Source organism: Salvelinus fontinalis, chromosome 26, assembly GCF_029448725.1.
Source record: "Salvelinus fontinalis isolate EN_2023a chromosome 26, ASM2944872v1, whole genome shotgun sequence".
NCBI lineage: Eukaryota > Metazoa > Chordata > Actinopteri > Salmoniformes > Salmonidae > Salvelinus > Salvelinus fontinalis.
This window is the reverse complement of record NC_074690.1, coordinates 26,582,747-26,597,570: the sequence shown is the minus strand read 5'-3', so window position 1 is coordinate 26,597,570 and position 14,824 is coordinate 26,582,747. Positions and strand designations below refer to the sequence as shown.

The 14,824-nt window shown below is 41.2% G+C and overlaps 1 protein-coding gene across 2 annotated transcripts in view; it reads right to left on the bottom strand.

Annotated features, from left to right (window-relative positions):
• Nucleotides 1-14,824, bottom strand: part of LOC129824018 (tenascin-R-like) — a 163,845-nt gene that overhangs the window by 12,640 nt on the left and 136,381 nt on the right. For both annotated transcript variants that reach the window (XM_055883286.1, XM_055883287.1), the window contains exons 16-19: nt 11,966-12,096; nt 9,017-9,149; nt 8,578-8,729; nt 8,321-8,417 (exon numbers count right to left, since the gene is read on the bottom strand). In XM_055883286.1, the coding sequence (XP_055739261.1) occupies nt 8,321-8,417; nt 8,578-8,729; nt 9,017-9,149; nt 11,966-12,096 (513 nt within the window). The remainder of the gene's footprint in view (nt 1-8,320; nt 8,418-8,577; nt 8,730-9,016; nt 9,150-11,965; nt 12,097-14,824) is intronic.

The window sequence follows — 14,824 nt, the reverse complement described above, 5'->3', positions numbered from 1 at the left end:
TTTTTACTATTTTCTACATTGTAGAATAATAGTGAAGACATCAACACTATGAAATAACACATATGGAATCATGTAGTAAGCAAAAAAGTGTTAAACAAATCAAATATATATTATATTTGAGATTCTTCAAAGTAGCAATCCTTTGCCTTGATGACAGATTTACACACTCTTGACATTCTCTCAACCAGCTTCACCTGGAATGCTTTTCCAACAGTCTTGAAGGAGTTCCCACATACACTGAGCACCTGTTGGCGGCTTTTCCATCACACTGCGGTCTTTACTATTATACTACAATGTAGAAAATAGTAAAATAAAGAAAAACCCTTGAATTAACAAGTGTGTCCAAAAACTGATACTGATACTCGGCCATGGAAAATGGGTTTCCATGGCCGAGCTGCCGCACACAAGCCTAAGAATACCATGCGCAATGCCAAGCGTCAGCTGAAGTGGTGTATAGCTCGCCGCCATTGGACTCTGGAGTGATGAATCACGCTTCACCATCTGGTAGTCCGACGGACAATTCTGGGTTTAGCGGATGCCAGGAGTTCACTACCTGCCCCAATGCATAGTGGCAACTGTAAAGTTTGGTGGAGGAGGAATAATGGTCTGGGACTGTTTTTCATGGTTTGGGCTAGGTCCTTTAGTTCCAGTGAAGGGAAATCTTAACGCTACAGCATACAATGACGTTCTAGACTATTCTGTACTTCCAACTCTGTGGCAACAGTTTGGGGAAGGCCCTTTCCTGTTTCAGCATGGCAATGCCCCGTGCACAAAGCAAGGTCTATACAGAAATGGTTTGTCGAGATTGGTGTGGAAGAACTTGACTGGTCTGCACAGAGCCCTGACCTCAGCCCCATCGAAGACTTTTGGGATGTATTGGAACGCCGACTGCGAGCCAGGCCTAATCGGCCAATATCGGTGCCGACCTCACGAATGCTCTTGTGGCTGAATGGAAGCAAGTCCCCGCAGCAATGTTCAAACATCTAGTGGAAAGCCTTCCTAGAAGAGTGGAGGTTGTTTTATCAGCAAAGGGGAAACCAACTGCATATTAATGCCCATGATTTTGGAATGAGATATTCGACAAGCAGGTGTCCACATACTTTTGGTCATGTAGTATATATAGTGCATTCGGAAAGTATTCAGACCCCTTGACTTTTTCCACATTTTGTTACATTACAGCCTTATTCTAAAATTAATTGAATAAATGTTTTCCTCATAAATCTACACACAATACCCCAAAATGACAAAGTGGAAACAGGTTTTTAGAAATGTTTGAAAATGTATTAAAATTAAAAAAACAGAAATACCTTTATTACATAAGTATTCAGAACCTTTGCTATGAGACTCGAAATTGAGCTCAGGTGCATCCTGTTTCCATTGATCATCCTTGAGATGTTTCTAAAACTTGATTGGAGTCCATCTGTGGTAAATTCAATTGATTGGACATGATTTGGAAAGGCACACCGCCTGTCTATTTAAGGTCCCCCACTCTATTGCCTTATTGCCAATCGTCACGTCTGGAGGAAAGCTGGCACCATCCCTACGGTGAAGCATGGTGTTGGCAGCATCATGCTGTGGGGATGTTTTTCAGCTGCAGGGACTGGGAGACTAATCAGGATCGAGGGAAAGATGAACGGATTAAAATAGAAAGAGATCCTTGATGAAAACCTGCTCCAAAACGCTCAGGACCTCAGACTGAGGCGAAGGTTCACCTTCCAACAGGACAATGGTCATAAGCACACAGCTAAGACAATGCTGGAGTGGCTTCGGGACAAGTCTGAATTTCCTTGAGTGGCTCAGCAGAGCCTGGACGTGAACCCAATCCAACATCTTTGGAGAGACCTGAAAATAGCTGTGCAGCGACGCTCCCCATCCAACCTGACAGAGCTTGAGAGGATATGCAGAGAAGAATGGGAGAAACTCCCCAAATACAGGTGTGTTAAGCATGTCATACCCAAGACGACTCGAAGCTGTAATCGCTGCAGAAGGTGCTTCAACAAAGTACTGAGTAAAGGGTCTGAATAATTATGTAAATGTGATATTATATAAACTGATTTTTGCTTCATCATTATGCGGTATTGTGTGTAGATTGAGGAGGGGGGAAAAACTATTTCAAACATATTACAATAAGGCTGTAACGTAACAAAATGTGGAAAAAGGAAATTGGTCTTAATACTTTCCGAGTGCACTGTGTATATATATATACAGTATATATATACAAGACAAGTCAAAAGTTTGGACACACCTACTCATTCAAGGGTTTTTCTTTATGTTTACTTTTTTCTACATTGTAGAATAATAGTGAAGACATTAACACTATTAAATAACACATGTGGAATCAGGTTGTAATTATTCAAAGAAACCACCCTTTGCCTTGAAGACGGCTTTGCACACTCTTGACATACTCTCAACCAGCTTCACCTGGAATGCTTTTGCAACTGTCTTGAAGGAGTTCCCACATATGCTGAGCACTTTATTTGGCTGCTTTTCCTTCACTCTGCTGTCCAATTCATCCCAAACCATCTCAATTGGGTTGAGGTCGGGTGATTGTGGAGGACAGATCATCTGATGCAGCACTCCATCACTCTCCTTCTTGGTCAAATAGCCCTTACACGGCCTGGAAGTGTGTTGGTTCATTGTCCTGTTGAAAAACAAATGATAGTCACACTAAGCGGAAACCAGATGGGATGGCGTATCACTGCAGAATGCTTGTTAAGAATGCCTGGAACTCTTAATAAATTGCCCACAGTGTCACCAGCAAAGCACCCCTACACCAAAACACCTCCTCCATGCTTCACGGTAGGAACCACACATGCAGAGATCATCCGTTCACCTACTCTGCTTCTCACAAAGACATGGCGGTTGGAACCAAAAATCTCAAATTTGGACTCATCAGACCAAAGGACAGATTTCTACCTGTCTAATGTCCTTTGCTCGTGTTACTTGGCCCAAGCAAGTCTCCTCTTCTTATTGGAGTCCTTTAGTAGTGGTTTCTTTGCAGCGATTCGGCCATGAAGGCCTGTTTCACGCAGTCTCCTTTGAACAGTTGATGTTGAGATGTGTCTGTTGCTTGAACTCTGTGATGCACTTATTTGGGCTGCAATTTCTGAGTCTGGTAACTCTGATGAACTTATCCTCTGCAGCAGAGGTAACTCTGGGTCTTCCTTTCCTGTGGCTGTTTTTATGAGAGCCAGTTTCACCATAGCACTTGCGACTGCACTTGAAGAAACTTTCAAAGTTCTTGTCATTTTCCAGATTGACTGACCTTTATGTCTTGAAATAATGATGGCCTGTCATTTCTCTTTGCTTATTTGAGCTGTTCTTTCCATAATATGGACTTGGCCTTTTACCAAATAGGGCTATCTTCTGTAAATCATCCCTACCGTGCCACTATACAACTGATTGGCTCAAATGCATTAAGAAGGAAAGAAATTCCACAAATTAACTTTTAACAAGGCACACCTGTTAATTGAAATGCATTCCAGGTGACTACCTCATGAAGCTGGCTGAGAGTATGCCAAGAGTGTGCAAAGCTGTCATCAAGGCAAAGGGTGGCTACTATAAAATATGTTTTGATTTGTTTAACACTTTTTGGTTACTACATGATTCCATATGTGTAATTTCATAGTTTTGATGTCTACACTATCGTTCTACAATGTAGAAAATAGTAAAAACAAAGAAAAACCATTGGAGTAGGTGTGTCCAAACTTTTGACTGGTACTCTATGTATATAAAATCATTGCTCATTTCAAATGATAACTGTCACTTACATAAGTCTAAAATTAACTTCTACCTGCACCTTGAAATGGTTAAAACTGATGCACACAGCAAATGACATGTAGAGATAACGGGCAAATGTTGAAAACTGTCCATATCTTCCAGTCAACAGTCTGTGGTGGATTTGGCCTTGCTGCTGTCGCCAGCCCAGAGCCTAGCCAGGCTGTGATGATAAGGACCAGGGAGATTGTACCTATCTTTCCCAAGATAACAAACCTTCCTGCTTGGCATGGATGTTTCCTGTTTAACCTCAAGCTGAAAATCATATGATGTTGTAGATGCCTCATGATAGCAGATGGCAGTTTTTTGAAACCATATGTAAAAACGTCAAGCTTCCGATGACAAGCATTGGGCTGAACCAGGGCAAAACTGGGCTTGGTCTTCGATATGTCAGCAAAAGATACAGTCGGCATTAGAAAGCAAAGAAGGCACTTGGTGGTGACAGGGGAAAAGCAATTGCTGTAATAAGATGTGTTAAACATTGAGTGAACTCAGATTTGCCATCGCAGAATGCAGGATCATCTGCTATTCATCGCTTAGATAGCTTAGTTTTTCATTACAAATTGCCAGCAGGATTAAAAATTCATTCGGAGGCTGTATTCTGTTCTAATTTTATCTCCTAAATTAACATCTCTTATCATTTTATTACCCATCTTACTCCTACACTTCCACAGAAATGAGGGGGCAAATTAAAAAGAGCAATAATAATTGCATATTGCACAACTGCATCAATTTCTTTATATTACGACCACAAATTGACAATATATTTTGCCAGGGTCAGGTCAATGAGTCCGATTAATGGATAGCGCCACAACTGTAACAAAAATTGGCTTTTTTAAAACGGCTACTGAAAATAGCATCCACTAATTCCCGTTTCTTCAGTGTGAGCAAATCTTAATCTTAAGTGTCCCAGTAGATAGAGCTCCTCCATATCAGGGTAGTTAAACCAAATGTTATTGTGTCTCCCGGGTCTCACAACAGCAGCATGTACTGCAGGATGTTGTAGATAAGGTCAGGTGCTGCGTGCTTACATCATCTGAAGCTCCACTATGCTGTCCTCCGGGAGCACCACTATTCTCCTCTCATGGTCATATCTATCTATACCAATTGATTTCTATTACAGCATCTTGGATGACTCTCATTCATATTCCATTCACCCAGTTCAATGTAACAGTGATAGGTTTAGGCTACTACATGATACTCAAATTGTTTGCTACACCCATCATGAGGTTGCTACAACCTAGCCTATGAATGAAAGTTTACAACGTAGGTGCACACAGGTCAAGAGACAAATTTGAGGCGACTGACAGTGACACATGGACAGACAGTGACATTCAATAACACCTTGCACACTCTTGCCTGCATCTAGCTGATATAGGGTGTAATCATTAGTCCAACAGTTGCGAATGAGAGTTTCTACTGGACAAATTCAGGTATGTCTATCCCAGTTTTGTTCGGTTTACTACCGTTTAAGAAGCGTTTTTAACAGAATCGGCAGAATGAATACACCCCTGATCAGCCATTTGGGGCGCAGCATGGGCCTTCCAGCAGGAGTGAACACAGCACTGAGTCAGGGGAAATGAAACAAGTCATAAGGAATATTTACTGGATGAGAAGTGTTTTTACCAATCAGGAAGGAGTCATGAATCATAGTCGTTTACCAGGATCTGTGTGTCACTAGTACATGTGGTACAGCCTGAATAGGGGCTTAGTGGCATTTGCTGATATAGAAAGAGGCATGGATGAACGCTCTGACGTAAATGCAGGGTCATCAAGACTCTGTAATTTTCTAAAGGTTAAATTATTTAACAATCCTTTTATCAAACAGACAGATTTTGGTTCTGAAAGTGTACTGTATTGTCATTCTATTTTTCTAATTAAAAGTACCAAAAGTATTTCTCAAGGTTGGGATCTCTATTATGAAGTATTCGTGGGTACAATCTTTTATCTATTTCCAAAACAATAACATGAAAACTGGCCGATGAAGAAACAGCTTTTCTAATGAATATAATTATGGCTTTTATAATGAGATTTGCAGAAATGTTTCACAGTGCATCAAAGGAGTGAGCCTTTTGTTTTGTTTCAGAATCAGAGAATTTATGAAAAACAATTACCATGCAGTGAGAAATGAGAGCAGAATACATCCATTAATAAATCACAGACCTAGTGTTGTGAAGTAATAAAATGAGAGAGAGAGAGAAGAGAGAGAAGAGAGAGAAGAGAGAGAGAGAGAGAGAGAGAGAGAGAGAGAGAGAGAGAGAGAGAGAGAGAGAGAGAGAGAGAGAGAGAGAGAGAGAGAGAGAGAGAGAGAGAGAGAGAGAGAGAGAGAGAGAGAGAGAGAGAGAAACAACAGACTACAAACAAATGTCTAAATGAAGTCAACTGTTATCCCTGCTCTGGGAGAGATAAGCAGAAGCAGAGACTGCAACACAAGGGCCTCCTATTCCTATTTTAAAGAGATTCTTCTGTACTTTTTGTACTTTTTAGCCTGTAGTTCTGAAAATAGTACTCACGAGCCAAAGTGGTCCCCTGAAATCTGTACTACGTGCACCACGTCATTGCTCTCTATCTCTCTCTCTCTGCTGTGTCCACTGAGCTGTTGGGCCCACCCTGCAACCTTATTGGTTAAAATCGGAGGGCCTGTTGTCCGGACCTCTGGCAGTCTCTATGGGGGTGCCACGGTTCAATTCTCAGGCCGACTCTTTTCTCTGTATATATCAATGACGTCACTCTTGCTGCTGGTGAGTCTCTGAACCACCTCTACGCAGACGACACCATTCTGTATACATCTGGAACTTCTTTGGACACTGTGTTAACTAACCTCCAAACGAGCTTCATTGCCATGCAACACTCCTTCCGTGGCCTCCAACTGCTTTTAAAGGCTAGTAAAACTAAGAGCATGCTCTTCAACCGATTGCTGCCCATACCCTCCCGCCCAACCTGCATCACTACTCTGAACGGTTCTGACCTAGAATATGTGGACAACTACAAATACCTAGATGTCTAGTTAGACTGTAAACTCTCCTTCCAGACTCACATTAAGCATCTCCAATCCAAAATGAAATCTAGAATCGGCTTCCTATTTCGCAACAAAGCCTCCTTTACTCATGCCGCCAAACATACCCTCATAAAACTGCCTATCCTACCGATCCTTGACTTCGGTGATGTCATTTACAAAATAGCCCCCAACACTCTACTCAGCAAACTGGATGTAGTCTATCACAGTGCCATCCCTTTTATCACCAAAACTCCATATACTACCTACCACTGCGACCTGTATGCTCTCGTTGGCTGGCCCTCGCTTCATATTCGTTGCCAAACCCACTGGCTCCAGGTCATCTATAAGTCTTTGCTAGGTAAAGCCCCGCCTTATCTTAGCTCACTGGTCACCATAACCACACCCACCCGTAGCACGTTCTCCAGCAGGTATATTGCACTGGTCATCCCCAAAGCCAGCATTTCCTTTGGTCGCCTTTCCTTCCAGTTCTCTGACTCCTATGACTGGAACGAATTACAAAAATCTCTGAAGCTGGAGTCTTAAATCTCCCTCTCTAACTTTAAGCATCAGCTGTCAGAGCAGCTTACCGATCACTGTACATGTACACAGCCAATCTGTAAATAGCACACCCGACCACCTCATCCCCATATTATTACTTATCCTCTTGCTCTTTTACACCCCAGTATCTCTACTTGCACATCATCAACTGCACATCTATCACTCCAGTATTAATGCTGACTCCCTCACGACGCCAGGACAGCGGAGTCAATCACCACCTTCCGGAGACACCTGAAACCCCACCTCTTCAAGGAATACCTAGGATAAAGCAATCCTTCTGCCCCCCCCCCCCCCCCTTAAAAGATCTAGATGCACTATTGTAAAGTGGCTGTTCCACTGGATGTCATAAGGTGAATGCACCAATTTGTAAGTCGCTCTGGATAAGAGCGTCTGCTAAATGACTTATGTAAATGTAAATGTAAATGCTAAATTGTAATTATTTTCTCCTCAATTACCTATTTATTGCCTACCTCCCTCCCTACCTCCCTTCTACATGTGCACACACTGTACATAGATTTTTAAACTTGTATTTTCTTTTGTGTTATTGACTGTACGTTTGTTTATGAGTAACTCTGCGTTGTGGTTTTTGTCGCACTGCTTTGCTTTATCTTGGCCAGGTCGCAGTTGTAAATGAGAACTTGTTATCAACTGGCCTCCCTGGTTATATAAAGGTGAAAAAAAATAAATGTTAAGGCCCAACTTCAGGAAAACAGTTGCTTTCAAACTATGGTTTTCGTGGCAAATTGAGGTGAGACAGTAATTATTTTCATAGCTTATGCGTTAACTACACATTGACACATCCAGCCCAAAGTATTTAAAAAATACTTTCTTCGTCTCCAAAGTACTGGAGCATGTATTTAAGTAGTGTACAATTCAAACTACATTCTCTATCCCAGGAGTGGGGGTACCTCTCTAGAGAGCTAGATATAAAGTACCTCCGAAAAAGTGTTATGGGGTTGAGATGAGTCATCTAGAAAACAGTCTTACCGAGCCAGAATTCATCCTCTAGGTTTCCAAAGCCGACCCTGTAGTCACTCCATTTCCTGGAGAAATCTGTCAGGCCGTTCTGACGACGTTGGAACACCTGAAACACAGATACAGATAGAGATAAGACCAGGTGACAAAACTTTATTCTACCTACATTTTGATAAAGTACATGTCCCAAATGGTACCCTTTGCACTGAAATGTTGGGTGTTGTTGGGTGTTTGTCTGCAAGGTATAAATCTTGCTATGAGACACTTACGATCCAACCTCCTTCGTCTGTGGTCATATCACAGTAGACTTGCACTCCCTGATTGGCGTCTCTGTTGATGTAGATGGTGTAGACGCCATTGAGGGACTCCCCGTTCAGCAGATGCTGGGCACAGTTCTGGGGGGTGGCAAACAGACGGTTTCCTGGAGAAGAGGAGAACAGAGCACATGAGATCAGCTCAACACAATGGAGAATCACTAGGACTGGGCCCGTATTCATAAAGTGTGTCATAGTAGGACTGCTTATATAGGACTGCTGATATAGGATTATAGTGAATAAGATTATATAGATAGGAGAGATCTGATCCTAGATTAGCTATATTACTCTGAGATGCTTATTGAATATGGGACTGGACTTTAGATAGAGATTGGGGATAAATGGTAAATGTGTGTGTGTATATCTGTGTGCTTGCGTACGTGTGTGTGTTTACCTGTTGTGAAGGCCGTAGAGACGATTCCGCTGGTCTCTAATCCCCTGGCAGCCTGCAACCTCACAGTGTATTCTGTGGTCTCTGCCAGCCCCTCCAGACGGATCCAAGTGTCCTCGGCATCCAGGATCAGCTCCTGTAATAGTACCACACACACACACACACACACACACACACACACACACACACACACACACACACACACACACACACACACACACACACACACACACACACACACACACACACACACACACACACACACACACACACACACACACACACACACACACACACACACACACACACACACACACACACACAGAGATCAGGGAACCGGAACTATGAGTGGATACGGTACAGCAAACTGTTTTAGCTAGATCCAATCCTAACAATTGTACAGCAGACAGTAGCCTAAAGAGGGGACACTATCTGACTCCTACTGTACCAACAAACAACAAAAGCACCCAGGCACATCTACAGAAATGAAAAATGTATGTCAGGCCCATTTACATGTTGAATTCATTATTCAGTGGTGTTGGCCCTTATACAACTCTGTCCCGTGTTTTTCTTAGAGTTAAGAAGGATAACTTAAACCACAGATTGAGGAGAGGAAAGGACCTTATCAGACACTGGTGCTATAAGGAGCTGCCAGGAAGAAGAAGAATTTATATTTCTGTCAAAATCTCAAGATGGCTCAATTCCCTTTCGTTACTTTTGACAAACCGACTTTCATCAATCGGATCTTCTGATGGCATCATGTTTCTCTCTGAGATCTCTTTTTCTGGCAGATGAAAAAGAGATCTCTTTGATAAGCTCTCTAGGAGCCTGCCGTGACAGCAGAGTGAACTGTGAATTTAATGGGGCTTTGAGCCACATGAAATATCCATGAAGAACTGGATGAAATATTCAGCCATTTTGTAAAAAGTCACACATTTTAAGGCAATTTGTTGGATGAATTATGCAGTTAAAGCCACTCTTTAATTGATGTTTCTCTCACAATGGACCTTACACTGTTTCACTGTCGTTTTTTTGTAAAGATTATTATTTTTTGTTAGAATGACTTGTTACTGATATAAAATATTTGCATGTTTGGAATTGTTGATCGTGTACAAGGAATCATTTACAATAGAGGTCGCCTAATTACTGTATATAATCTAGTATTGCTCTAATCTGGAAGGTCAACATATGATTCATAACCAAACTAAAACAGATTGCTGTGGTGAATATGAACATTATATTAACAGAGAGAACAGGTTGGGAATAATTTATGGGGACAGAAATGAACTCAAACAGAGTAAAACAACATAGTCTGTGACTTAAACCAAATCCTCTGTACATGACTGACACCCACTGGACAAACACAAGCACCAAAAAAGGTCAATATAGTAAAACACATGCATCTTAACAGATGTGCAAGTGTGTGTGTGTGTGTGTGTGTGTGTGTGTGTGTGTGTGTGTGTGTGTGTGTGTGTGTGTGTGTGTGTGTGTGTGTGTGTGTGTGTGTGTGTGTGTGTGTGTGTGTGTGTGTGCGCATGTGTGTGTGTGTGTTGATAGATATAGAAAAGACGAAGACAGTGAGGACAGTACAGTCTTGAGTACATCTTGGCCATGTTCTGTTATAATCTCCACCCGGCACAGCCAGAAGAGGACTGGCCACCCCTCATAGCCTGGTTCCTCTCTAGGTTTCTTCCTAGGTTTTGGCCTTTCTAAGGAGTTTTTCCCAGCTACCGTGCTTCTAAACCTGCATTGCTTGCTGTTTGGGGTTTTAGGCTGGGTTTCTGTACAGCACTTCGAGATATTAGCTGATGTACGAAGGGCTATATAAAATAAACTTGATTTGATTTGAGCTCTTTCTGTGAATTTGTTCCAAATGGCACCCTATTCCCTTTATAGTGCACTACATTTTACCAGAGCCCTATGGGAATAGGTTACCATTTGGAACGTATCCTTGGGCTCTGTCTGTATGATGTAATTAGTTGAGAGAGATATCTGCTGAAGAATATCAGGGGAATTGTTCCTGGTGAGTCATTAATAGAGGTATCGCATCAGAATAGACCAGTTAATCTACTTTATTATTATTACCCAGCTACATCAAAGAATTTTATTAAAATGAAAAATGTTCCAGGAGGCAAATGAAAAGATCTAAACGGCTCTATTGCCTTGGCATCCACTGTGGAGTAGAGCTGCATGGGTCTGTATTAAGAGGCAATTTGTCTGGGCGATACAGGATGTATACTGTTTTGGTAGCTTCAAAACGCTACCGGTAACATTCACATTACGGCTCATATATTATCAATCATATCTCCTGTGAGCATGTTTGGCTTGATGATACAGCATGGAGGTCTACAGTGTATGATTTAGATTGGAAATTCATAGACAAAGTTAAGGCAGTATTTTGGTAGCCTGTATGTTTGGGCTATGATGCCAACTCCTTGTCACTAATTCATTGTCATGCCAATGTTTGACTTGACTAAGACAGCAATGGAGAAGACAAGAGCACAGACGGATCCGGGACCAGGCTAGTATTTTGGCAGCTGGAAAACACTACACATAACACTTATGGCTCATATCAATAGGGCTGGCACAATTACAGTGTAACCATGTAAAAAAAAAATAAAAAAAATACTGACAGTTATGGATGAAAACCCTCATGAAAATAAAATAAGTCAAAAATGTTTTGGGTGGAACGAACAGGGACTGACGGGAATTTGTATGGTTATTGATCCTAGATGAAATGTAAAATGTTCAACTGTTAAAAAAAAAAAATATGGTGACCGTGGTCATTTGGCAGGCCAATTACCTTCATCCAAAATTCCATGACCGTCACAGCCCTACATCTCAATTCCTCTTTGGCTTGATTATACAGTAACAGTTCAGTGTGTGTCTGTGTGAGAGTGATTGTAAACTCTTGTTGAGGAAGTTAGATAAGCCCTACTGTATTCTACTTACCTTTCTGTTGCCGTCCACTGACTTGTATGTGAGCATGTAGTTGTCGATGTCTGCGATGGGCGGTTGCCAGGAGATGAGGGCACTGCGGTGGTTCACCTCGCTAGCCGTCAGGTTCAGAGGAGCGTCCATGGCTACAGGGGACCAATCAAATTGCAGATTATCACACAACAGTTCCATTGAGTCAAATCATTATGTCTGGTGGCCAATTTTTTTTATCCATATACTGTACTTAAATTGGAAATATTGCCCAAATATGGTCTATCTCCTAATCTGATGACCCCCCTCTAGCGGACCTTAGTTGAAGTCACCCTTCTGAACATGCATTCTCATGTTCTTTACCCAGCATCCATAACTGCAAAATGTTTTATCTGCTGAAAATTCACACTAAAAAGAATTAGCCATTCCAAACAGAAGATTTTTACCCAAGACCCTATCCTCCTCTCACATCTAGATAGCTGATACATGCACTCCTTTTCCTATCTTTCTCATTTTCATATCTCCCTCCTCCTGTTGTCCTCAGGTGTTTTTAGGGGGGATCTATGACAGTTCAGTAATTAACAGCGTGTTCTACCACTGATAGCCTCAGGACTGAAGGATTTTCTACATGAGATGCAATGACATCTCAACACTGCAGTAGTGCCGACTAGAGAAAATTACAATGTGGATGTCCACACTGACCTGACTGCCTCTTCCAGGAGAGACTGTCATTCTACTCCTGTCTCCTCAACATGACTGCAATGCCTGAGAGAGTGTTTATCTTTCCTTTTCCTTTCATCCCCCTTTCATTGTGATGGACACTGATTCAACATTTTCATGTAGTCCGAGGGCACATCTCAGAAGCTTTTTCAGCCATCACAATGCCTACACTTCTCTCTTGTTTCTTTTCTCTCTCGCTCACTCTCTCAATCTCTGATCTCTGTCAATTCTTTCTCGACTCTCTCTCTCATTCCCTCTCTTTAATTACAGTATACCTGCACTCGGAGGCGTGTTAACACTTTTTACATTAGGACGTTCTGTAATATTCTAATGTTCTATAGTTTTTCCACATGCAAATGTAGAGGTGTCTTAATAGACAAACAGATGTCAAGGGCAGTAATGAATTATTATTACTATTACTCCTGTATGCATTGTACTGAGAAAAAATAAATGTGTTTCCATCAAACCATTAATAAGTTCATCCCAATGCACTGGTTCAGGTGGACACTAAACCAAACTTGAGTTATTTGGAAGAAACATAAAAATTTCTGTGAATAACATGTCTCTCACTGGTCAAGTATTTTAGAAAGTGAGTCAACCAATAACTTCATGCTCATAAGAGGTCATCAACACTGGAACTATTTATCAGAGCATAACAGCTAGCAAAACAAAGCATAAGCAATGCATAACCACATCAAAAACATTTAATGAGATGCAAATTAAGAGCAAAAAAGTCTGGTGAATTTGGCCATCCCATCCAGTGATTATGTGTCAACATCAGACAACAAGGCTGCCACTAGAGTAGCAAAGCCAATGGCCTGTGACACTTTCAACAAATTAATTTAGCCAAAAACAGTGTCTATAAATTAAGTTTTGCAAAGGCCACTGTTTGATTAAACATATGGGAATTGCCCCTCATTCTAGGGAGACGTTTACTGCAAGACACAATACAAAAGAAAGCCAGAAAAAAGTACTGGTTGTTCTTTTTTCTGGACATAGGTTTTTGTACTCTACAGAGGCAGAGCAGCAGCCCACTTGTTCTGAAAATGTTCATGCAGCTCCAGCACTGTGCAGACTGGGTAAAACTCTGCTGCTCTGCTCCCTTGGGGATATTAATGGCCTGCTGCTGACAGAGAATTTTTGTCTCAAAAATAAGTTTAGAGCCCCAACTAAACTAAACTAGACCATTTTTCTCCCCTCCTCTTCTCCCTCCCCTGCCGTAGAGTAGGTATGATCTCATTGGCTTGTGGAGGTCGTTAGCTAGGAGTAAGGCGGCATATTAGGACAGCCTCAGACTCGGCAACTCTTGCGGAGATTGAAAAAAATCTTGCTGAGACTGAGGCTGTCCTAATATGGACACTGTATAGCAGGAGTAGAAACATCAGTGATCACACTGCAAGGGCCTCAATAAGAGGGGCAATGATTCCTGTTGCTAATTAGACACACTTTATCTGGGAGGTGTAAAAGGGCACCTGTTAATTGAATAGGAGCAAGTTTCAAGTAGCTCCAGGTAGCTTGCCTTTCTCTGAGTAGTCTGCTTCTTGAACATGTGCCATCAGAAATTCCACATTTTGATGTGTTATAGTCTGGATTTAAAATGCATTATATTTAGATGTTGTGTCTCTGGCCTACACACAATACCCCACGTTGAAGTGGAATTATGTTTTAACAAATTAATTTAAAATGAAAAGCTGAAATGTCTTGAGTCAATAAGTATTCAACCCCTTTGTTATGGAAAGCCTAAATCACTTCAGGAGTAAAAATGTGCATAACAAGTCACACCCCAAGTTCAATAATTGGCTTTTTCTCATTCACTCTAGGTTAAATAAAACTGAAATCTCCAAAATATTGTTACTTTTTAAACAAAGAGATTATTATTATTATTATTATAATTATAATTAATGAATTTAGAATTATATAAAAGCCCTTTAGATATTCTCAGATATTCTCACAGATCCTAACAGGAAATGCCCCTTAGATATTAATTTAGAATCCTCCAATCCTCTAAATGTAATCATTGGCAGAGAGACACGTCATTGAAAAATTTATTTTTAGGTATACTGTAGGCCTACCATAGGCAAAATTAGTCTCACTAGTGTTGAGTAATGTGCTGTTAAAAGTGGTGTAGGTCTTATTTATTTAAATAGCATATTGAAGTTAGAA